At 43.4% G+C, this 25,734-nt stretch overlaps 1 protein-coding gene across 5 annotated transcripts in view; it reads right to left on the bottom strand.

Annotated features, from left to right (window-relative positions):
• Positions 1-15,655, bottom strand: part of SMARCA2 (SWI/SNF related BAF chromatin remodeling complex subunit ATPase 2) — a 180,041-nt gene extending 164,386 nt beyond the window's left edge. For 2 of the 5 annotated variants that reach the window (XM_070375822.1, XM_070375825.1), the window contains exons 1-2: positions 13,113-13,503; positions 2,070-2,330 (exon numbers count right to left, since the gene is read on the bottom strand). In XM_070375822.1, the coding sequence (XP_070231923.1) occupies positions 2,070-2,294 (225 nt within the window). In that variant the 5' untranslated portion in view covers positions 2,295-2,330; positions 13,113-13,503. Of the gene's footprint in view, positions 1-2,069; positions 2,331-13,112; positions 13,510-13,700; positions 13,944-15,515 lie in introns of those variants that run through there. The other 3 variants (XM_070375823.1, XM_070375824.1, XM_070375826.1) reach the window with 3 other exon arrangements.
• Between the last annotated feature and the right edge of the window lie 10,079 nt (positions 15,656-25,734).

The following is a 25,734-nucleotide window of genomic DNA, read 5'->3' as shown; positions in this document are numbered from 1 at the left end:
CAATATGAACACAAGACAATGTAATGACTTTGATATGTCTATATATTCAATATGTCTCCTAATAAATATGATATGGAAAATAAGCATTTATTTACATACCTGACAAGCTAAAAACCTGTATTTAAAGAAATCAAAAAAGCAGGGAGAGATATTGGAGATATTATAGGGCTATCCATGATATAGTTAAATGAAAAAGAAGTCTCAAAGTAATTAACAATGATGATATGATTCGATTATGGTAAAAGAAAAAAAAATTAAATATATCACCTGAATATGCAAATCTATGCTTAGATGGTATTTTTATTGAAGCTGGAGAAAAGTAGGCGCAAAAAGCGTATATACAGTGCTCACTTCAGCAGCACATATACTAGAATTGGAATGATACAAAGATTAGCATGGCACACAAATTCATAAAGTGTTCCATATTTTTTACAAAAAGAAACGCATTTGAGTCAGTTCTAACAAGGTGGATGAACCTGGAGCCTATTATACAGAGTGAAGTTAAGTCAGAAAGAAAAAGACAAATACTGTATATTAACACACACACATGGAATCTAGAAAGATGGGACTGACAATCCTATGTGCAGAGCGGAGACACAGATGTAAAAAACAGACATTTGGACTCAGCGAGAGAAGGCAAGGGTGGGATGATTTGAGGGGATACCATTAAAATGTGTACATTACCATATATAAAATAGATGACCAGTGCAAGTTTGGTGCATGAAGCAGGACACCCAAAACCAGTGCTCTGGGACAACCCAGAGGGCTAGGGTGGGGAGGGAGGCAGAAGGCGGGTTCCAGAGGGGGGATACACACGTATACCCGTAGCTGACTCATGTTGATGTATGGCAAAAACCATCACAATATTGTAATTATTTTCCAATTAAAATTAATTAATTAATTTAAAAATACATCATACAGTCTTAGTTAAAATTTAAGGAAAAAAAGTATGTACAATAAGCTATTACCTGGGGTGAACCACTTATTTAGATCAGTATGGTTTTACTTTTCAAAATAAGCATGTATTAATTTTTTTATTTGAAAACCATCAAATAACAAACATTTGTGAAAAATGGATCTTCCCTTCCCGGGCTGCAACACCTTACTTTAAAACTGACCTCCAGTTCTACCAATTAAAGAAAAGACTTGTACTTTTTTGCAGTAACCTTTCTGTTTCAAACCAGTGTCTTCCACGATTCACCTATTTAACATCAAGAAGCATCCTCACTACCTTATCTACTTGTGATATCATCCAAAAAAGATGTAAAAGGGCCGCATCTCATCAGGCCTAACCTTCAGGTAACACACAATGGCTACTCCTACCCTTCAACACAAATCGCAACAGAAGATTTTGTTCGCTTTCTCAAAAGGCCATTCTCTCCTTTTCACTTCTCCTACAAAACCATAATACCAAAGTCATACCGTTATGATCATCCCCACAGCAACAATCTGAATCTCACAAATGGCAGATTATTACAACCTTAATAACAACTGGGCCTGGACTCCACAAAATCAGAGCCCTCTTCCAAAACCAGAAGAAAGCCACTTCACAGGCAGACAGCAAAGTGCATTTTCAAGGATTCCCTAGAAACTGTTTTATTTCTGTCAAGGCTTTTTTGAAAATATTCTTTAGGAAAAGACTCACTTTCCCTTTTCCTCCTTGGGACCTATGGGATCTTTTCAGGGAAGAATAATTTTCAGTACGTTACTCATAGATGGTATAAGTTACTTAACAGACGTAGTTGGGGGGAAAAAGTAAGACTTAACTCCTACTTCTTCACCAAGTCAAAACACTTGCAACCCCCAATCCACAGAATCTGTCAAAGCTGCATATTATAGCTAACACTTTTTTAAAAGCCAAGATCAAATCTTCCTGACTGGTGTAACATCTATAACCATAAAAGAGCCTAAGAATGTATGTTTTTAATAAGGAACAAGATAAGAAAAAAACCTAGCTGATTCTCTTGTTAACCACAGTAGAAAAAAAGCGGGCGGGGGGGTGTTGGTTATCAGGGATTATTAGCCATCCATGACTCGGAAGACAAGACTGGGAAGGGGAACGAACTCACCTTGTGCATCTGATGCATGCCCTCCTGAGGGAAGTCAGCAGACCCCATCGACGGCATAGGGTGTGAGACACTAGGAGGCCCCGGACTTGGCCCCATCATACTGTGGACGGAACCGGGGGATGGTCCGGGTCCCGGACTGGGCCCAAGAATGGGTCCAGGAGAGGGTCCCGGCCCTGGCGAAGGCCCCGGGTGGGGCATCGCGCCAGGGTCTGTGGGTGTGGACATCTACTTCTCCTGTCTCTGCCAGTCGGTACAGTGATACTGAGTTGGAAAGAAGAAAAGAGAAAGGGATATTTTAAACATGATATTAAGATCAGAATAAAACCGTTGTTAGTATTTGGTGGTGCCATTTCTGTAACAAACATCAAACAGAACTCCCCTGTCTGGTCCAGATGCTTCAGAGGGCATGATATCCATATCCATATCCATCTGCCCTCCTCTTTATGAAGACCACTTGTTTAAAAGAAAAAAACAACTCTAAATGATTCTCCAGAAAGATATAAATCATCTAAGATGCAAAAAAAAAAAAAAAAAGACTCACTGGAGAAACTAAAATTTAACACATAAGCAGAATTATAAACAAGCTTGAAATTTATTACTGAAGTCAACAGATGCTCTCCATTACTTGGGCACCTTACAAGTCATTAACCACCACCCCCTCCCCCCGCAAAGCCGTTAAAATATAAAATTCCTAAAGACGTACCCAACCAAGAACCACTTGCATAAGTCAATGGGCATTCAAACTTCTCAGAGAATTCTAGATAGTCAAAAGGGGGGAAAAGTACAATTCCATAAATTGAGAATGAAAGGGAATTGCCAATCATGGGAAAAGCAGAGGTTATGGGAGTTGGACAAATATGGCTTCAAATATCCACGTATACAATTACGCAGGGAGACTAAAATGCAATAGTACACGTAAAACCACAGCTCTGCGTCTGGCACAACAAGCAGTTACTCTTCCTGAGCATTACTCCCCACCCCAGCCACCTCCACTGCAGCAGAAATGAACAGGAGGGACAGGCTAAGATGTGGTCCTCCCACCAGTTAATGGATACAAGATCACATGTACAGTTGAGGCCAGAGATTCATCCCAGCCCTCTGTGGGGTCCAAGAGTCACAAGAGAAGTCATCTACGACTCCTCGATTTCCACATGTTGATGGGGTGTGGAAATTTCGGTTCTCCAGCAAAGCAATATACCATCTCCTATGCGCCAAGATTTCCTGGCATCCCCAGTGGGGAACTGCCTCATGGGGTGGGTATGACTGACTCTTGGATATAAGCCAAAATGACTAAATAAGCTGTTTTCTGAATTCTGATGTCTCCATGATCCAGAATGACCCCAGGACAGTCATGATGACTTATTATGTCACCTGGGGCACACACCTGTATGCACAAAATTCTGATGCCGAACTCACAAAATCCTAAATGGATTTGTGTGTCCACTGACAAGTAGCAGGGTTGAAATTAGACCATAGGGGCTTGGTCACCCACAGCAGGGCTCTGTCCATAGAGAAATGACAGGTTAGAGGGAAAACTAACACACACACACACACATTACTTCCATTCTTAGCTAACTACCGTCACCTCTCGAGGAATCTCTAGAATGTGAGGGCCATGAGGGCAAGGACTTGCTCTTCCTTGCTCCTGTTTCCCCAGCACATTCAACCAGTGTGGAGTAAAAAAAACAAAAAACAAAACAAAACTGAATGAACTGTAGACAAAACTGCATGGACAAACTATTAATAGAGTCAATTATTAAAAAATAAAAAATTAGGAGACCAATCAGTGCTCAAGGTATGCTCAAACAAAGAAATCTTAACAGCGGAGGCAAGGATCTGGGCCAATCTGATAAATGAATTAGGGCTAAAACAGGAAGCGATGAAAGGCTGCTTTGGAATGATTTCGAGCAAGGGATCACTCAAACTGTTTTGCTGATACAAGAGGGGACTAAGAGAACCCAGTTCAAGTGGTTTCTAAAACAACAGGGAAGCCTGGATGGTGAATTATAGCCTTGAATTCACTAGAGAGCCAAATGTTATTATTTTTTCTTTGTGATTAACAAAGCAGGCAGAAGTAACCTTTTTTTTTTTGGCATTCCACCCCCTCACATACACACACACACACGTACACACACACACACGTTCAGTCAGCATTTTAAATTTAGGAAGCTGACGTCAATTCAGGGGTACTCCAAGTTTAAATGTTCTTTCATGTATATCAGCAAACTAATAAACCCCTTTATTTTTTAGTGAATAAAAGGAAATTGCTTACTTCCTGTTATGGTTTACCTTGAAACTGGCTTCAGTGGCTATGATGGTAAGATACCACAAGTTTGAACAATGAAGATACAAATGCTGTCAGCCTGGTAGTTCCATTTTTCATGTTTTATATTTTAATATCTAATGATTTTCTGCATATATAATGATTTTCACCTGGGAATCTCATAGAAGGTTGTAATGAATGGTATACAGTCCCATAAAAACGCTCCTCATTTTTTGTTATAGGAAACTACCAAAAACTTCTTAGGGGAAAACACAGGAGACGGGAAGTAGGAAAGTATGGGCATATAGAGGAATGTTAACATGTTGCATGGGAAACTTTTTCTTAAGTCGAGAATCTTTAGAAGCATGCCCTTAATGCATGTGTCCATGAAATAGCATAGACGAGCACACACACAAGAAGTTAGCTCAGAGGAACAGCACAGTCTAACGAATGAGCAACGTGCCTCATGCCGCCCAGCTAAGGGATCTGGACTACTGCGCAACTTGACTGTGACTCTCTGGCTTCTGACTGGGACCCCAGAGACTTTGGGTTCCTGTCTGCCAATCTCAGGGCCACTACCAACCCTCAGGGTCCCGGGCAAAGCGCCTTTCTTCTGGGGCTTCTCAGTTTCCTCGGAGCTTGGAATTGGAGCATCTTAAGGCTCCCTGCATCTGCCAATCCATGACTTGCAGCATCTCCTGATTCCTCCAATCTTGTGTGTGGGGGCATTCATCAGTGACCCTCCCAGCAGGACCTGGGATGCGTGCTGTCTCACCATCCCCCAAAGATGCATCCAAAAAGAGCACCTTTCAGAGATGAGGGTGCCGTCCTGGCCTCCTTTTCCTTCCTCGTCGTTTCTGATGGCAACTTCATTGTACAGCTCCAAGACCTAATCAGACTTTCTCATAGCGTAAAACAACTTGGGGGTGTAGATTACAAAGAGGGGCGAGTCTTGAGCAGAGGTGCAGGTCATGACTAAGTCCCCGTGGTTAAGGTTGAAAGTCCAGGACTGGTCAAGCCATCTTCTCCCTCACCCGTCCTCCTGCCCCCTCTGCCCAGCAATCCAAAGCCTCTTCTTCTTTCTTCCAAGCACTGAAGAAGTGAGGTAGATGGGGTGGTGATGGTGGGGTTGGGGGCAGATGGATGGGGGAGAGGCTACAGCTCTGGTCACCTTGATGGGGCAGGAGCTCTTGGTCTCTCCACAAAGTTAACACTCAAAATCTATTTTTATCTGGTGTTGGAGGGGCAGGGGGTGAGTTTTACACAGTCACCAAAAAGAACGACCTGTTCCACAATTACGTGGCCAACATAATGAAGATGTGTGTGTGTGAGGAGGTAAAACAGACAGGGCCGAACACTGAACACTGGCATTGCCAGCCCCACCCCCGCCTCCATCCTCCCTGCAACGCTTCCCTCTACCTCACACCAGCACTCCCTGAGGGCCAGGCCGCTGTGTTCTTAGCCAAGAATTTTTCAGCAGTACACCCTGTCTTTTTTCGTCCTGACCCTGCCTTTACAACCGTGGAGTGTGTGCTTTTAAAAATAAAAGTCGTTGGTGCTTCCCACAACTCCAACCACCGCAGACATCTTCCCTCTGCCCGAACCTCCTTCCTCTCCCCTTTGCAGAAAGCCCGAAAGCCCCTGGGCACACCCATCTGCATATTAAAAGGAGTTCAACTTCATGGAATTTTAAGGGTCACCAGTTCAACCAAGACAACCAGAGACAAAACTTCTACCTTTGCGGTTTACTCCAGTCAGCTGAAAGACCCCTATGCCTGCAGTAATACTTAACAACACAGCCCTATGGGCTGAATCATTTTAGTGACTTGACTTGAGGATACATCTTGTTATGTCCCCGTTTAAAAGAGGAAAGCACAAAGGGACCACAGAGCTTGCCCAAAGTCACATCTGTGGGTGACTTTATCTCTTGACTCCGGGCCCATTACCAAGTCAGGGCAACATCAGGCAAGCCAGGCCGTCCACCAGCATGCAGAGCTGTCACTCAGGTTGGGCAAAATGCGCAGGGTGCAGAAACAAAGATGGAAACAATGGGAGGTGTCGCAACGGGATTAGGGTGTGGCTGTGATCGTATGTTAATGTACGAAGGGACAGAGAAGTGAAGAAAAGCCCCTGAGAGAATATGAGGCAGAGACAACGTTATGAACTTAAGAGGATGGTGATATTTAATCAAAGAACCAGAAGATCTGTTTTACTGATCTATTCTCAAATGTCCTGACTCTTTCCCTGGGCACAAGGCATGAAGGATGTAAAAGAATGACCAGAGGGCTTACCCCAAGGCTCAGCAATTCTGATGGGGAAACAAGACTTATCCATATATAGCATTGAGAAAAAAACAAACAAACAAATATGCAAGCTTCTGCAAGACCAGAAGGGGTTGAGCTGGAGTGTCCATTGCAGTCACGGGCAGAATAGAAGACTTACATCTCAGAGGGCAGAGGCAAGAGAAGGGAATTAAGGGAGGCTTCATGGATAAGGTGGTGTTTCAGTGAGGGCTTGAAGTAGATAATAAACATGAGTTTACGAGAAACTGTGGTCTTCTAGTCACAGAAAAAGTTTGGGGAAACAGAGCCACCTTGACTAGACAATGCTTCTTAAATAACTGTTCGCCAAACACAATAAGGAAGCGTGGGGGAACGTGGGCTCTCCAGCAGACCTTTATCACTGCTGTGTTTACAGAAAGACATAGGGGCAAGGGCCAAAGGTGGAATATTAGAAATAAAAGTTAGGCCCAGTTCACTACCTTAAAAATCACTCTTTTAAAAGTTTTTTGGCTGTTACGGAGAATGATAAGGCTCAGGAGAGAGTTAAGATAAGAGTTCTTTTTATGTCTGTTTGCTGATTCAGACCATCTCCCCCGACCCTGAAGGATTTCTTGTTTCCTCTGTAGCTTTCTCTACAAATGAATTGATAATCCCCCCACAAGAAGTAACAACTTCCCTGGAGCTGGAACACAAGGGCTGCTGTTCTTGATGGGTGAGCAGAGAGTCGGTAAAAATAGCGAGGAAGATAAAAGAAATAAACCAACCTGAAGTTTCGTTTTTAGAGGCCAAGGCTGTCTGGATAGGTGGTGAAATTTCCCCAAAGCCCTCGTGCTTCTTGGCCTGAGACGTGCAACTTTAAACAGTGCATGATATGATTTGTGCCACAGATAAAAACCACACTGGGCTTAGAGTGAGTATTCTACGTGGCTGGCCCGAAACTCTAAAGAAGCTCGGAAAACAGCTTTCTGCATTCAATGTCAGTTTACCATTCAAAGTTGAGGAGGTTTTAAAAAGTGGTTGGGTGAAAAGTGTGCTGCGTTTTCTGGGCTTCTGTGAACTCCTCATCGTTGAGTCAAGGGGACAAATTAGGATGTGAGCTGCCACCCTTACTTGGAATAAAAAGCCCTGGGACCATCCTTGCCCAGAGTCAGACCTGGCAAGGGCCCCGAGGCAGATCCGTGCAGGACAAGAGAGAACAACCAACTTCAAGGGCTAATTACAGCCCCATGAGCCCCAGGCGCTGCTTCAACAAGAGCTGGGCTCTTGACTCTACCACCCTGGACATACCATGAGCTGCCTTCTCAGAAGCATCTACCTGTGATGCAATTCGATGATCTCTTCGGTGAGGGCAGCCAATGTTTTCACAAAGGAAAGATTATTTTAAGCAGGGTGTTTACGAGGAAACTCAAAGTACTAAAAGCCCCTCAACAACAAAGCCCTCCGGTAGACAGCACCTGTCTAACCCCCTAACTTGTGTCCACAGGTAATCACAGATAACTATCACTTCTCAAATTTAGCTCAACCCAAACTGCTAGGCAGCTGGTCAGAAACCAAACAGACAAACCAATGAGCTAGTAGCAAAGCGTGACACTCCTGAAATCTAATTTGTGTATACACACACCCATCCTTCCTAGGTTCTGTTAGGCCTCTTTGCAAGGCAACCTAATCTGGGATGCCGATAAGAATCAATGATAGCCACTTCCTTCTCTGTTAGCTAAGATAATTTTATTTATACACTAAACACGTATATATTTTAAAAACTTCTTCTGGTTGACATGGTGTATGCTGACTGAGCAGTAAAACTTGACCATTATATGCTGAATGAAACGGTTATGTGATAGACTAGCTTTGATATGCCCGACTTTCATAGCAGCAACAAAAATTCAAGCACAAACCCTTCAAGTTCATTGCAGTTAAAATGAATAATGGTCATTTACAGTGTTAATAATTAATGCTATTAAAAAATAAATCACAGAGTAGTTTATTTGACCCCTGAATTTCAAATTCTCTTTTACAAAACTGGTGTAACAGCAGCCAGCTACAACCTCAATTTTGATATGAAGCAAATAAAATATTCCATATGAAGACACTTTGTGAGCTATCATAGAAAAATGTACATCATCACGCAGATCCTTCTAAAGGCTTCAATTTCCAACCTCGACTTGCATTCACAATCTGCTAGATAGCTCTACTTTTTGTTCATGAATTCCAATGCTCCAAACTTCTGAGAGAAGACTCCAACACATACTGGATAAAAAATTCATGCTTTCCCCTGGAAAGCAAGTCTTTCTACCTTTTCCAACTTTATCTTTTGAAAATTCTTCTAACTGGAACCTCTTGCTCTGGGCAAGTAGGTCAAAACTGGTACACTGGTCTTCTCACAGTTTTTTTTAGGCTCGGTGCCTGTGATCTCAGGACTTTCTTCCGATCTCAGATGATCAGCTCCCAGGGCCCTCACCCCTGGCCTGCTCTGGCCACAATCTTACCCCATCGCGAAGAATATCTGCCCTGTGGACTCAAGAGAGCTCACCCAGATCTCTCCCTGTATCACGCGATCAGTGTGGTTTACAATTCACTATGCATACGTGTTCAGGCACGTTCTTTAAAAGACATAAATTCTCAATTGCAGATCATTCATTTTTTATGGAATTATAGACTTCGCTTAATAGCATTTTAGTACATGTAGGAATACAGTGCAACAGAAAACTGCCAAACAACTGCAAATATTTGCAATGTTATTACTTGCCCAGCTTTCCTCATGGACATTCAAGTTTCAAGCTTAATGACTTAACTCCTGGTAGTATGATAAACACTGGACAATACAATCTCAAGTAGATAAAGAAATATACAGTTATCCTAAAGAAGAAAACACAATTCTAACATAAACTGATATAGAATTTCCCTTGGACTTCCGTTCACCTGTAAAATAACATACCCCAATGCTTTCTGGTCAGAGCTTTTTTTTTCTATTTTTAAGTAATTTTAATCCCCAATTCTGAATTCAGTTTAAACAAAATGACAAAAGGAGAGGGGACTTATTAAATAGTTTTGAAACCTCAAATTTATTTCAACTTCTATCAACTTCATTAATTGATCTACAAAAGGGTCACCCCATATTTAAATTAGGTCAGTTTCTAAAACATTTTTAAAATATTAGTGCTTACAGAGAGGTAAATGATATATAGGTGGAAGACTGATGCTTACACACCTAACACTACATAGAATATTGTGTTATTTTTAAAGGTATAAAATTCTACAGGCATATTTCCTGATGATAACTGAATGTTCTGAAAGTCTCATATCTAATAAAACATCACAATTCACAGTAGGCTTCAGTTACATAATAATGTATAATGAAGTCCAGAAGGCCACCACTTATGTTAATATTTCAGTCAAAAATCCTGTATTTCATATCTAAAGCATCACTCTAAATGAATGAATTAATGACTTTTTCTCTCATAATTAAAATTAAATAATGTTCATAACCAACAGTCAAAAAATTCAGCTATGTAGCTCCTGAATTTCATCAGCTGTGCTATATGTTTTGCTAAATATAAGTATTCAAGTATCTTTGACTGTATCTTTAAAATTTCTAATATATCTAAACATTTTCAAAGAAAAGGGCTATATTAATATGAAGGGGAAAAGTAAAAATAAACAGTAATAAAGTTGTAAAATTTTCCAAACCCTGGTTGCAAGATCCCACTTAACTTGGTGATAAATATCTTTTAGGCAAATAAATATGCTATGCTTCATAATGGCTCTGGAAGAACTAAGTTTCAAGACTTCTATATTCACTGGTATAGTCCTGACTTCCTATGTAGAAAAAGTAAATACCCCAGGCCTTTCTAAATACTCTACCAAATAACTTAACCACCACCTGTATTTTCTATTTTCACTACTCATAGAATGATCCATGACTTTATTAACTGGCTAGAGATTAAAATTCCATAAACAAACACTTCCAAAGATGACAGAAAATTCAGCATCCTCTATTGTTCAAAACCACCTACAGAATATGTTTAAGAAAAAGGAGCAATCATTCTTTTATAGAAAAAAATGGACAGGAAAAAAATCAGAACCAGCTCCCGAAAGCTGGCTTTTCACATTAGGGAAATTTTTTCATCTGTTCACCAGAAATACTCAGAAGAGAAAAGTGACTCATTTATATAAAGTTTCTAAGGCCACTTGTGTTAAGCAACAAATTGTCCCTGACTTCTCTAAAATCATCCTGACCAGAAACAGTGAAAATCAAAACTTTTGGTGACTAAATCAGGTCTGACCAATCTCAGTATGCTAGTGTAGGGAAACACTCCTTAGCATATATTTGTGACAATTCATTTCTCATGGCACCATGTCAAGATGTCATAAACAGTGATTTATTATTTCTCTGGAGTATCAAAAAGCTGCTGACCTAGGAGAGTTTGACAAAGGCCTTGTTTACAAAGGAAGACTTCTAAAGGAAAAAAAAACAAAACAAAACTCAACATGAAAACACTGGAGGATGGCACCACTTTTATAATATATGAAAGTCTTTCCTTTCATGGTCTTGTTTCAACACATAATAAGCCCTTAAAATGAAATGTCAAAATAGTACAGGAATATAAAGGGTACCACAATGATCTCTGAGAAAAGCATGAGATGTGCTTTTATGTTATCTTAAACTCCATCAAAGAAAAAAGTTTTAAATGATTATTTCTTTGCCAAAGTGTTCCTTTCTAGTTATAGCGCCAGAAATATTTTAAACAGAATCCAAACATTAACAGTATAACAGAGGCAAAGGCATTTTTGTTTTTTGGGGGGTTTTTTGGTCAGTTCCAAGCCTCAGGTGTTGGTCAAAGCACTTTTTAAGAAACTTGACGAGAAATGCTCAAAAACCACTTAAAAAAAACGAACAAAAGAAAAGATCTAAGGCTGCTTTGAACACACTCTGGTGGTGAATATTTTCTGTGAAACCCCACAGAGCAGCTAGTCCCTGAATTGGGATGTAACTGATGTCACTCAGGAGAAAAAAGCTTCATGGAAGGAGGCACCCTCTCACCTCTGCCAATTTTTTAAGGGTTCAGATACCCCAAACTCCTCTGATTTATTTTACAATGTTATTCACCTGACTTTTCTCTTTAATGCCCCTAACAAGGTAGAGGAGAGGCTGTATACAGGTTTGCTTTTCTACTTCAAGTCACATCCATAAATATCTTATGTACCTAATGGTATCTCCAAATCTCTTCCCACCAGCAAACATTCAAGTTGTTAGGGAGCTTTAATAATAAAAAAAAATGTCTAGAAGAATAAAAGGACAATTAGATTCCTAAAAGAGAAAAGTGTGTTTTATTTGCATAACAATTCACCAACTTGGATTCAAACCTGCCACACCTCTTAACAATTCACCAGGAAGCTAGAGGTAAGCTAGAAGCCTAGCACATCTATCATAGGCAAACAAGCCCGGAGCAGTGGTCTTGCAAATAAAATAATACTGAAACATTTGAATGTGCCAAGTATATACACACAACCAACGCTGGGCATGGCTTTTGTTTCAGTACAGTTCTCAGAGGTTTCTGAGTCTTACTTAACACGCTTAGACAGAATTTTTCTTCCATTCAGTAATGAAAACAACAATCTTTCTGTGCCTATAAGCAGTCTCTTCCAACAAGCATGGCACATCCAGGTGTAAATTAAAAAGTCCTTTGAAATGGAAGTTGAAATTTTAACTCTGCTACTGATGCTACAGAGACGTTAAAAATAACCACTCAGTGCAGTAGACAAACGTGTATCCTTGATGTCTTCCTTATGCTCTGACATCACACACAGTTAGGAACACAGTCTGCATAATAACCAGGAGATTAAGGATAGCACCTCTTAATAATATACTGACCCAGGTCGCTTTACTTTTTCAAATGCACCAAGCTCCATTAGGTTGAGAACGGAAAGAAGAAAAAGGAAGGCGGGGGGGTGGACCTTGCAAAACTCTCCCAAAAGTTATATAAACAAAGGAGGGGAGAAGCCCAGTATGGGCTTTGCACCCGTGTGCTACTAAAATTACATAACACCCGCTGCAGACATTAAAGAAGGAATGGATTCTGCACAACACCCCCATCCCCCTCGACTCCCATGCCTGCCTTCTGCTCTTCAAAAACCCAAACGCCTGGCAGGACCAAGCGGACGACTTTGAATATTTAATTTCTGGAGTAAATCCGGCGAAAGCTGGAGGCACGTTTAGGCCTGAAGTTTGAATGTGCAACAGCCCCAGGGCAGAGCGACTCCACTCTCCGGACCCGAAGGAGAAAGAACTGACAAGGGACAGCAGCCAGCAAGGCCTTCTTCCCCTCGCGGTGCCTCCTGCTGGAAAGTTTTCCACGCGATCGATCGGAGGGCCGGGAGCCGGCTTCTCCCGCCCGCCTGACTTTGCAAGAAAGCCTGACCGGGAGACCGGAGGGGGCCGGGAGGGAAAGAACTGGAAAGCTCCGCACCCGGCGGGCGGCGGCGGCTCAGGCTCCTTACCTGGGGGACACGGAACAAAAAGAGGCGCGGGGCTCGCCTAGCCTGCTGTGGCGGCCCTGCCGGCGGCCGGAGCGGGTCTCCCCGCCCAAGCCCTAGGCCGGCGCTGGAGCCAGCGGCCCGGCCCCCGCAGCCGCTGCCGCTTCCTCCCTCGCGCGCGTCATGTCACGGCGATCAAACATGTCTGTGTGCGCTTCGCTGCTGTGACTTCCTGATTCTCCGCTGCTCGCGCGCGCACACTCACAGCCACACGCACACGCCACCCCCACCACTCCTCCACCACCAAACCTCGCCTTGTCCTCCCGCGGCTCCCGGGCAGGGCACGAGCAGGAGCAGCTGCCCGCGCCGCTGCTCGCGACGCACCGGCCCCAGCGCGCACAACACACACTCACACTCACGCGCAGACACACTCGCTCCGGCCCCGAGGGCGCCGAGACGCGAGCTGCGGGAGCTCGCCGCCCCCTCCCACCCTCCCTCCTTCCTTAGTCTCCCTGCCAAACTTTTTTTTTCTGCCTGATCCACGTCCAACTTCCCTCCACCCGCCACCCCCACCACCCCCCCTACCAGCAGTCCGGCCAGCCCCGGGCTCACCAGGATCGGCTGCAAACTGCAACCAGGATAAAAATAATAATGCAATCCAGGCGGTGGAGGCGGAGGCGAGTGCGCAGACACTGGCGGGAGGCAATTTCCCCGCGTGTGCCGGAAACCGGTCCAAGTGTCGGGACCCAGGAGCGGTTGTCCCCCTGGAGCCCGCACTGCTGCGCCCCGCCCCGCGCGGTGCAACTGCGCCCAGGCTGCGAGGCCTGGTGTAGGGCACCCAGGGCGCCCCACTTGGTGTGCGCCCGCAGACAGAGGGTGACTACGGGCTGGCGCGCCGGACTGGTTATTTGGGGAAGTGCATCGCGACACCTTTGCAGATGGCATGGCCGTGTTTTGCAACGCAACCGGGAGGAGGGAACACGGCGAGATGGAGGGGGAAGCAGAGGAGGGAGTAAGCCAGGTTGGGATGGGAATAAAGCAAACTCGAAAGCAGGGAACAAGAAGGAAGCGGTGCGTGTCATCTCTGGGGGCAGGCTCCCTCCCGGTCTCCCCGCCTCCTGCCCTCACCAGCCTCCCCATTCGCCCCCCACCCCCTACCCCGCGCCAGCCCTTCCCTTCTACAGCGAACGCCACAGCACAGTGTGTGCGCGGGTCCTGTTTGTGACAGTCAGGCAGAGAGGATTATCCGGATCATGGCCTCCCCGGCCCGCAGCCACCGTGACTCTCCCGGGCCCGGGTGCTCCCCTAGCATCCGGATGATCGCCGGCGACCCACGCCCGAGGTTCCGGCAGCCCAAGCTAGGGAAAGATGCAGAGCAAAAGAAAACAAACCCGAGAAGGCGGAGGGCAGGATAACAGCCCAATGAGCACCTCCGACCTCCTTCTTCAGGACCTCCTCCTCCTTTCCTCCCTCCCAGCAGTGTGGCCGGGGCTGGACACCCCGAACTTCAGCACCCGAGCCCGCGCGGCCACCAGGTACCAGGGGCAGGGTCGTCCGCAGTGCCCCGGGTGCAGACCCCCGGCAGCCCCTTTGCCTAAAGGCCTGCCTACGGGTCAGCGTACCCATCCCTGCTCGCAAAGTGGAGGTGATGCCTCCGATCCCGCACGCAGCGGCCCCGCGGCGGTGGCTGCCACCGCCTCGGCGAGCCAGCTCCGGCTTCTCCCACCGCGACCAGCTCTTGTCTCCGCACCCGGAGCCCTTTAAACAAGTCCTGGGGAAGCTGGTGGCAGCCGCTTTCGTTGGCGCCCAGCCGTCAGCCCGGGCTCCTCGCCCTCTCCTCCCGCTCCCCTTCCAACTCTTCCAGGGAGGACTGCTCTAGTAGAACCGTAGCGTTTCCATACTCTTCCCGGTCCTCCTGCCACCTCCTCCCCCCAACCCGTTTTTAAGGGAATGAGGGGATTGCAACCTTGCCGAGTGCGTGTGTGTGTGTGTGTGTGTGTGTGTGTGTGTGTTTGCAACCTTCGTTGGCAGCGCATCACTGATTGCCTACCTAGGGTCAAGGCTGTGGTTTGTTGGGATTTTCCTCCCCTTGCCTCCTCGAAGTAGTAATTATTACTATTATTATTAGAACAGCAAGCTTCGGATGAAACTTTCGCGTTTCTTCCACTGCCGCCCAGGAGCTGTCGTTAAGAGCATTCCACCTGAGGCCCGCGGGGTTAGGAGGCGGGCTTTTTTTGTTGTTGTTGCTGCTGCGGTTGGCCCGCCTGTTTGTTTTGGTCTCCGTGCATGCACAATAAATAATAATTAGGTTAATAATGAATAATCCCCGGCGAAGACGGCGCGGTGCCGGAGGGGTTTGTGCGGCGGCTGCAGCCCGGAGGCCGGAGGGAGGGGAAAGAGGAGAAAGGAGTTGTAAGTTATATTTACCTTGCTCGCGAGGAGTGTGCTGGCTGAATCTCTTCCCTCTCTGAGTCACCCAGAGTACAGAAACAGAGGGAGAGAGGACTAGATTATGAATATGACTTCATTGATGACAGCCATCCCCTCCTCTTCCTAAACTCCGGCTCCGCCCCGCGTCCCACCCTCACCGCCTCCGCGGGCGCCGGAAGACGCGCCGCAGTTGGTCCAGCGAGCCGCTCCTCCCTGCCCGCCCGGGCGCGGGTTGGCGGGAAGCGCCTGTCACTCGCCCCGCTCGGCGACTCCCGGAGCTCTGGGAGGGAGGAGGGGGCGGTGTGCAAGAATGTGGATCGAGACAGCTCTACAGTATGCGTGGATCTGTGTGTGTCTGCAAGGCGCCGGCTCCCTGGCCGTGTTTGTGCCTGGAGCAGAAAAACTGCGCAGGACGCTGAAAGCCCCAAGCCCTGATGGAGGGAGTTGGGCGCCCGTTATCCTTCCCCGGCAGTCTTCCGGGGCCCCTGCCGGCCTCCTCACGGGAGGCTGGGAAGCGGAGGAGGCTAAGTGAAAGGGAGGGCAGCCGTAGTAATAGCGCGTAGTAGTTTAGGGGTATGGGAAGAAGGTGCTGGAATTTCACTGTGCCTCTGCCTGCCAGAGCGAGCCTGCGGAGGTAAAGGGAGGGGACGGGGGGAAGCCTCCAAGTGGCACCCAAGCTGTTTGTAGCACAGTGTTGACCATGAAAAAAAAAAGAAAAAACAGGCATCGACGTGCTGCCCGAAACTTTTTCTCCCCCACCCCGCCCCCCACCCAAGGCTGTAATTATAAATCTGTTTCTTTTCTCCCCCGTAAAAAGGAAGGAGGGCACAAAGAACATTCCTGCCAAATCTGTCTCTCTTCTAAAGGACTGCAAGCTTCCAAATGCCAATGAGGGAAAAACAGCTGAGAGGCTGAACGCTTTATAAATAAACAAACCCGCCCTAACCCCTGTGTTGACTCTATGGACCAGACACAGCACTTTAACCTTCCCTCACCTATCGTCTTCCCGTAAGATATATACCTAAAAAAAAAAAAGAGAGAGAAAACAACCTCGTGGGGGTGGGCGGGAGATAGGGGGTAGTTAAAGCATGGGATCTGCTTTTGATTTAAGATAGATAATAAATCTTCGTAGTCTTCGCCCCCAGCCCACATTTAAGACCAGTTACGGTTGCAGACAGCAAACTGCTGGCGCTTGGTGGGTTTGAGACCTCTCCTTCCCATTTTCCTTGAAATACAGTACTTTGGCTGGATGAATAGGTCAGCGTTTGCTGAGAGAATTTTATTTTGTTTTATGAAGTGTGAAAGAATGTTAGGAGATTTTAAATCAGGGGCCTATTATTTTAGACTCGGATGAATGTAGGTGCTTGACTCAACATTAAAACTGTTCCTATATGGTAGTGTTATTAAAAGTATGACATAGCCCTTATTTTGTAATGTAACGGTTTAGTCATGCAAAGTGCGCTGTGACTATTTGGTTCAAGATTTCTCCCCCCTAGAGTAAAATCCTATTTTAACACCATTTTACTGTTGCAAAATTGGCTCTATTTGGGCAACTGGGTCTGAAATACAGTTCTAGGGCGCTTAAAATTGTGCAGTGGATAAGTTGAAGGCATGAAGCTGTGGAACAGACACTGCTGCAGCCTGCTGCATGGGATCATTAAATGGCAAGAATTGTTTATGCTGCTGATCCATTGCTGGTGGAGGAAGAATCCTCAAGGGCACCATTTTCAGGTGGCTGGGAGTGTCAAGGATCACGTACCCTGTAGTTTTCTAAGGCTTTGCTACTTGCTTGTTAACCTGAGCTTCATAATTTTCTATCTATCCCAAAGTGAAACTCAAGACAACAAAAGATAACACATATAAAAGAAGTAGAATATATTATGCCCTGAAGAATCTATTGTAAGAACTTGTTTTTCTGCCTGAGGTTATGCCAGTATAACTATTAACTAGGTGAGAAATCTTAAACAAAACTAGCAATGTAATAAAAGTAGAACTTCCAATTGCCTAATAAATTTCAGCTAATAATATAGCCAGATAACCTAGTTGTCTATAAAAGGGCTTTAACCCAATGGTAATGCTTAATACATTAGGTAATATAAGGTTGTAATTTGGGCTGGAAGCAAGGGCGGTGATCCATTTCCCTGGCATGCCAACCTTATATGCCAATTTTTAGAAATTGATGACCTCATCTTAATTCCCTTGTGAGTAAGTGCCCTTTATCCCTTTTAAGAATTTTCACCTGCTCTCCCAAATTTCAAAGAGAGAACAGTCATCTTAGTGAGATACTAGCGGAAGAGACTGGTCATTCATTCCTTCTGGTGTTTTATCAGATGGAAAGTAAAGAAGAAAACAACACTCCTTTTGTTACATGTGTATATTCTTCAGTTCATGTAAAATTTTGATGCTGTACTTGGAGGGATTGGTATCTATGCATTATATGCACAATGATGGGGATGGAAAAATATAATCTGTCACTGGGAGCAGAGATTAAATATAGATATTGCATCTCCCTTTCCCTTCACATTGTTAAGAAAGCCCCACCTTCTCCCTTCAAGTCTTTACTCTGAAGAATTGTCTTGTTTGTAGCTTGCACTGCAGCAAGTAGGAATTTTATAAAATAAGGCCTACACTCAGGAGAAATGAAAAGGCAGCACCTTTCACTCAGCATGAAAAGAAGATTGTAGAACATATAGCGTGAATTTCATCTCCAAAGGAAGGCAAAATTTAACAACTGATATTAAGGAGGAAAATGATGGGATTATTTTGTTTTGCAGAAAATCACATAAAAGCAAATAGGGTTGGTGGCTAGAAGGACTCCAGGAGGCTGTACAGGATGCTAGGTTCACACAAAGCTTTTCCTTTTGGACTTTGATGAGTCATAATGTCTTCTCTGAACTTGCTTTTCTCTTTCTAGTTTGACATCAAGGAAGAGATGTCATTTTTTTCTTGTCTGTATGGCTACTTTCACTTGTTATGTAAGTCGGCCATGGTTGACATCCTGCATAGAGTAGACACTGGGTTTGAAAATTGACATCTAGCTACAACACCCTCTCTCTATATATATATATGCACAAAGTCAGGAAGCTTCAAGTTTCATCCAGCAAACTATTCATGCTGGGTGAAATGTAGTCTAGCTTCAAACAGGAGCAAGTAAGACCATTTAGGGAATGAGGACTTCATCTACAGTAATGGAAACTAAACTTTGACAAAGTGAATCAGACGACATTTAATTTAGTGAAGAGTTCAGAATTAGCAAGTGGATTTACTACGGAAATAAACACTTCTCTCCTTTTTTCTAATCAACAGTCAATAAATTTAGATTCTCCACAGCCAGTCCTCCAAAATACCACCCCACTTCTCTTTGTGATCATACCATCCTCTAGTTTAAAAGCCTCTGTCTATTCCCAATCCATTCTGTGATGAATTTCAGACCTCTTAGCATGTCAGCCACAGCTGTGCAAGGACAGATCTCTACTAGCTTTCTTGACCTCCTGAAAATATGTGAGCTCAGGAAGCCTGGTTGACCTCCTGGCAACTAAGGGGCCAGACTGGATATATTAGTTCACTCTCAATGAAATGCAGGTTCCCCAAGCACATCCTCCAAAGCTCAGTTACAGCCCAGATACCTTCCAAGGGCCCTCCTTGCCCTCTCTGCCCTCCCCAGGCAAAGGAAACCGCTTGTCCTCCTCTGCTCCCATAGCAACCGGTCTGTACCATGATAGCACTTATCACTTTGATGCAATTATTTGTTTGGTATCCTCCAGTAGATGGTTAGTGCCTGGAGGGTGTAGAGCAAGTTCCATTCATCTTTGAAACTGCTACAATTAGCTGGATGCCTAGGACATCGTAGGTTGTTTAAACATTTTCTGTTGAATGAAAGGATGAGAGATATATATTAAAATTATCTGACATAGAGAATTCAGCAGGTCTCAGTTAGTGAACAAGATTATTAAGTGTTCAGAATATGTTATTTTTCCAAGCTGAAAAGGCTGATGTGTTTTAGAGTTTGTTTTGCTTTGGGTGGTGGGAGTAGGTGGGAGGTGAGGAGAAGCTATGGCTTTTGCTATCATATAAACAGCATTGAGAGGAGGTTTTGTTTCGTTTTAAAATTAGGCTAGGAATAACATGAGTACATACATGGCAGTTGTGTAATAGAGTAGTAATCATCGTAATAGCAGCTCCCTTTTATTTCTCCTTTAAAACATTTGCTGGTGTCTGTGCAGAGACCTTTATGTATGCCGTTTAATCCATTTAACCCTATGAGATATGTGATATTATCCCCATTTTACAGATAAAGAAACTGAGAGGCAATAAGTAATTTGCCTAAGATAGTCTTCTCCAAAGTGGAGTGAGCAATCTGGGAAGAACATTAGAAATGTTATTCCTTTTTCCTCTAATGATTAAAAAAATGTAAAGACCAAAAGAGAAAAAGAAAAAAGAGCTTTGTAAAGATTATACTCATTTACCATGGCAACTTAACACGGTTCCAAGTAAACCAGCCACATACCAGTCAAATAATGTATCTGAAGACTACTTAACAGAAGAGCAGGGCCCACAAGGCAGAGGGTAAGAGCGGTGCTCCGTCTGGTCCTTTCACTTTTGAGAACTTGACATTGCCTGAAGTTAGTTTCCACAGATTATGTTGGTGGCTGGCGCTAGTGGCAAAGCACTCAGCTGCCAATACAGGATACATAAGAGATCCGGGTTCAATCCCTGGGTTAGGAAGATCCCCTGGAGGAAGGCATGGCAACGCACTCCAGTTTTCTTGCCTGGAGGATCCCCATGTACAAAGGAGCCTGGCAGGCTGTAGTCCATAGGGTCACAGAGTCAGACACAACTGAAGCAATTTAGCACGCACGCAGGCACAGATTATGTTATCTGGTTTTAACCAATCAGTTTGAAAAACAAGTGGCTTTAAAAGATTCCTTCAGGTCTTCCCTGGTGGTCCAGTGGTTGGGAGTCACCTGTCAATGCCTGTATCCCTGGTCCAGGAAGATTCCACGTACCTCGGAACAACTAAGTCCACATGCCACAACTACTGAGCTTGCACTCCAGGGTCCGTGAGCTGCAACTGCTGACGCCAGCAAGCCCTAGAACCCTTCCTTTGTAAGGAGAGAAGCCACCGCAGTGAGAAGCCTGCGCACCACCACGAAGAGTACCCCCACCCGTGGTAACTAGAGAAAAGCTTGTGCAGCAACAGAGACACAGTACAGCTAAAAATAAATATTTTTTTAAAAGAAAAGATCCCTTCAAAGAAATTGAAGAGTGAGATAAATCTGATAATGCAAAGACAGGTGAAAGTTAAGATCAAATCTGCCACTTTAACCTCTGAGGGTTCTTCGCCAGCCACACTGGGAAGTGAGAACAACGCAATCCAGTTAGATCTGGTAAGAAATAGGTTAAAGCGTTCACAGTTATCCAAGACTACTTGAAATTTAAATATAGGTTAGCCATCACTTTTTTTTTAAACCATCAATAATGATGAATTCTGACCCAAGCATATATTTTGCCTTGAGATATTACAACCAATTCAATGGTAGACTCATGATTAGCAAGCTGGGCTTCCCTTATGGTTCAGCTGGTAAAGAACCCACCCGCAAAGTGGGAGGCCTGGATTTGATCCCTGGGCTAGGAAGATCCCCTGGAGAAGGGAAAGGCTACCCACTCCAGTATTCTGGCCTGGAGAATTCCATGGACTGTGAAGTCCATGGGGTCGCAAAGAGTCGGACACGACTGAGCGACTTTCACTTAAAAAAATTTTTTTTATTATCTCAATCTCATGCTGTTATAGCTTCTGTTTAGTGTTTTATAATGCACTTGAGACATTAATACTGAATACATGTATTATGAATACATATACATAAATCATGCTCTATCTATTCTTCCCCCCACCCCTTTTTTTAACAGCAAGAGGAATGTGATCAGACAACTTGGAGATGACTAAAGAATGAAGTCAGAATTTTTAAGCCAGCTTGGTAAAACTCCAGACCCAGACTGATCTGCACTGTTCATGTAAAAATTGCCCAGTAATTTGTCATCAATACAGGTCTCTAACCCATTATGGGGTAGGGGAAAGGTGGAATCTAAATGATCTTCAGAACATTTGAGAATCCCTTGAAGCTGTGTTCAAAATTCCATGTTCATGTTAATGTGTATTTTCTGTGGAAGGAGTCCATACATTTCATCAGCTCCTCAAAAGGATCTTTCCCAAAGTGGGTAAGGATTACTGATACACAGGTACCAGCAGTATCAATGATCTAGAATACTTATTGGATAAATTAATCTTTTTTCATAACTTTTATAAAATAGGTGTGCACGTTTCATATGTCCAAACATGTCTACCCTTAAAAAAAAAACAAACAAAAACTTAATAGAACTCAAAAAATTTCTCTAGAAAGTTCAAAGGCAGGATAATTTCATCCTGAAGGATCATCTCAATAATACTCCATCTTATAATATTGACTAGACAAGACAGGATTTTACAAATGTCATCCTCAACATGTTTTTGAGGCTCTGACACATCTGACACATTGCACAGTTGTACATTAAGAATCAGAACATAGATTCAGGATCTGAAATTTTGTCATTGTCACAAATTGTTCAAAGATTTTAACTTTCACTTGGCAGGCCTCTGCCCTCAGTGCCCTTTGATGGGTACTGTGTTTCTCTGAGTGATAATGTGCTTCTGTACCAAGGTGACACTGTATCTCATCTCCTAGCCCCGCCACCAAGTGCTGTGGTAGGAGAATATGCTGTATCCACCTCATATACTGTTTTATTAGAGTTCATTACGGTCTTTTACTCTTAGACCACCTTCAGCTGCTACAGGACTTATCCTTTCAGTTACCATTGACTGCCTTTTTATTTGTGTGCAACCGTTTTCCTGCTTGACTTGAATTACGTCACCCACCAGATTCTTACTTCAAGTTCAGTACACAAAAGCACAATCTGCTGTTGTCTTATTTCAGTCACTTTTCTATACTTGAAGTTCTATATAAATTCAAGAGAAGAGTAGAAAATAAGCCAGGAACATATAAAAACAGAAATCACCACTAAAATTACCTTAGATGACTCTTTAAAGAACTTGAGATAAATAATCTGCTTTGGGGGAGAAAGAAAAAAAGTTGGTCTCTCCACATGTAGGGATAAAATAGATCCCATAACAATATGGTTTTATTTTAGTTTTCAATGGTTTTATCAGCTTGAAAGTGATGAATATATAAAACAAGTATAAAAAGTTTGGGGAAGGGGTTGTGAACATCTGGATTCTACATGGGGCAAGGTTTAATGCTGGGCAGGAAGCTTTTATCTTCCCTTCAGATAAAGTCAACTGAACAGTCAATGACTTCAGTGAGTGCTGGGTATAAAGGCAATGCTCACATTTGGTCTGGGATTGTGCATATTCAATTGTTTATCTTATCAGGGACATTGTGATGTCTGCTGGCATTTTACTATTTTGCTGACTATTAGTGGCCTTTTGATAATAGACTATCCTTAAATACACTTCTTTATTTCCTTAAATAAATAGGGGAGAAAATAAGGGATTTGCTGATAAAAGGAACATCATAATATATAACATTTTTTTGTTTGTTTAATACTTAGGGTTTGGGGATGTGTCTGACTCTTAAAGACAGTGACATTTCACACTCTACCTATATTTTGTCAAATTGCTTGAAAAATATATCCACCTATTGGGGACTTTTGTCTTTAAGTGATACTTCATTTTATGCTGTGCTTTATTTACCGACATTAATAACTGTAACCACCATTACCTGATATTCTGCAGGTCTATGGCCCCTATCAATGTTGATTGTTTTCCTGAGAGCTTAAAATGCTGAGCTATTATTTCTAATGCTAACATAATAATTACTCATCAATTGAGGAAAGTAGATAGTGAAAACATAATTTAATAGTCTAGATAATCATTAGTAATTATCATTTAATATTAACTAATTAATTAAATATTAACATTAATCATTTAATAAATAATGACTATTCTTTCAAACGAAGTCTCAACCACAGAGCAGACATGCTGCTTGGGACCTTTTCCCAATGGGGACTCCAGATGTGCTGTGACATGGGACTTCCCAGCGCTGTATAAGTCTGAATGTTCGTCAAACACCCAATTTGGTGATGTATTCTCTGCTCTTTCTGTTTCTCATTTCTTTTAATGTTAGTATATTGAAAGTGGGCTTCCCTGATAGCTCAGTTGGCAAAGAATCCACCTGCAATACAGGAGACCCCAGTTCAATTCCTGGGTCAGGAAGATTCACTGGAGAAGGGATAGGCTACCCACTCCAGAATTCTTGGGCTTCCCTTCTGGCTCAGCTGGTAATGAATCCACCTGCAATGTGGGAGACCTGGGTTCAATCCCTGGGTTGGGAAGATCCTCTGAAGAAGGGAAAGGCTACCCACTCCAGTATTCTGGCCTGGAGCATTCCATGGACTGTATAGTCCACAGGGGTTGCAAAGAGTCAGATATGACTAAGCGACTTCAGACAGCCTTCACATGCTAACATCACTAGTCACATGAACTGTCACAAACTATATACCACCGTTTGGTGTCGACATGCTAACACTGAAACCTCTTACAGTAGTCCCTGGTTTAAAAAATACACGCCAATCTCAGAACCTCTGGTTCCATGCACAAAGTCAGCACAATATACTAGACCCAATGATTGAATGGCCTGCTCATGGACACCTACAGAGATTAGACTCTTGGTCGCCTCACTCCCAGTCAGGATGCCTTCTACTATACAAGACTGTTTCTCTTTTTAAAAGAAAAAAAAAGTCCCCAAGTTCATGTTCTTCAGGTCAGTAATAGCCATCAAAACCCAACAGAAGAAATAAGCCCAGCACTATCCACGGCATGCTTTCAAATTTATTTTCCTAGACTGTGGCTTTCCAACTGTTTTAACAACTACTCTCAGTATGAAATGTATTATATATCATGACCCAATATACACATGCTTAGGTACACAAGTGAATTGTATCAGTCAGGGTCCAACTAGGAAAGCAGAGGAATTTAATTCAGGAAAATTGGTACACAGGTAACAGAAGAGCTGAGAAGTCAAATGAGGGACTGAGAGTAGCAATGGTAAGAAGTCACCCTTTCCCGTAAACTGGGTGAGCCAAGGGATGAGGCAGAATAAACAGAGCTCAGAAACCAGGGTGTTCTTGTAAAACCTGAAACCATGGTTCTCAGCTGGAGTCACGGTGGAAATGCAGCTGCTGCTACACAAGCAGCCAGAAGCATCTATGGCTCACAAAATAGAGTGTCAAGTGCTGACTGCTCCCCAAACCTCAACCCCATATCCCCAGCTACCCCGAAACCACAGGCTCTGTTTTCCTTTCTCTTACTAGAAGTGTAAAGTATAAGTCATCATTTTATCTAAAATTAATACCCACCTCAGCACCTCTTTTTCTTTCAATGTTTTAAAATTTAGTGCATTTTTTCTGTAATGTTAAACTATGTCCACATTAAAAAAAATTTGATTAAAGAAAACAGCCTTAATTCCACTGGCTAGATCCAATTTCTTAGAATTTAGTTATCATTCTTCCTAGTCTTTCTTATTGAAGGAAAGCTATGACAAACCTAGACAGCGTATTAAAAAGCAGAGACATCACTTTTCTGGCAAAGGTCCATATAGTCAAAGCTATGATTGTAGTCATCTAGGGATATGAGAATTGGATTATAAAGAAGGCTGAGCACCGAAGAATTGATGTTTTCAAATTGTGGTGCTGGAGAAGACTCTTGAGAGTCCCTTGAACTGCAAGGCAATCAAAACAGTCAATCCTAAAGGATATGAACCCTGAATATTCATTGGAAGGACTGATGCTGAAGCTCCAATACTTTGGCCACCTGATGTGAAGAGCTGACTCATTGGAAAAGACCCTGATGCTGGGAAAGATTGAGGGCAAAAGAAGGAGGTTGGCAGAGGATGAGATGGTTAGATAGCATCATTGATTCAATGGACATGAATTTGAGTAAACTCCTGGAGATAGCAGAGGACAGAGGAGTCTGGCGTGCTGTAGTCCATGGGGTCACAAAGAATCGGACATGACTTAGTGACTGAACAGCAACAAATCATCATCTGTAATTCTAATTGTATCTTGCTTACAATTCTAATTATTCCATAAAAATCTTCCTTGTTGGAAAATCTTTCGTAACAGATTTTTGTTTTACTATTATCTGTTTCTAGTAATTTTCTCCACC

The sequence above is a fragment of the Bos mutus genome, chromosome 8 (genome assembly GCF_027580195.1).
Source record: "Bos mutus isolate GX-2022 chromosome 8, NWIPB_WYAK_1.1, whole genome shotgun sequence".
NCBI lineage: Eukaryota > Metazoa > Chordata > Mammalia > Artiodactyla > Bovidae > Bos > Bos mutus.
This window is presented reverse-complemented; position numbering and strand designations above follow the sequence as displayed.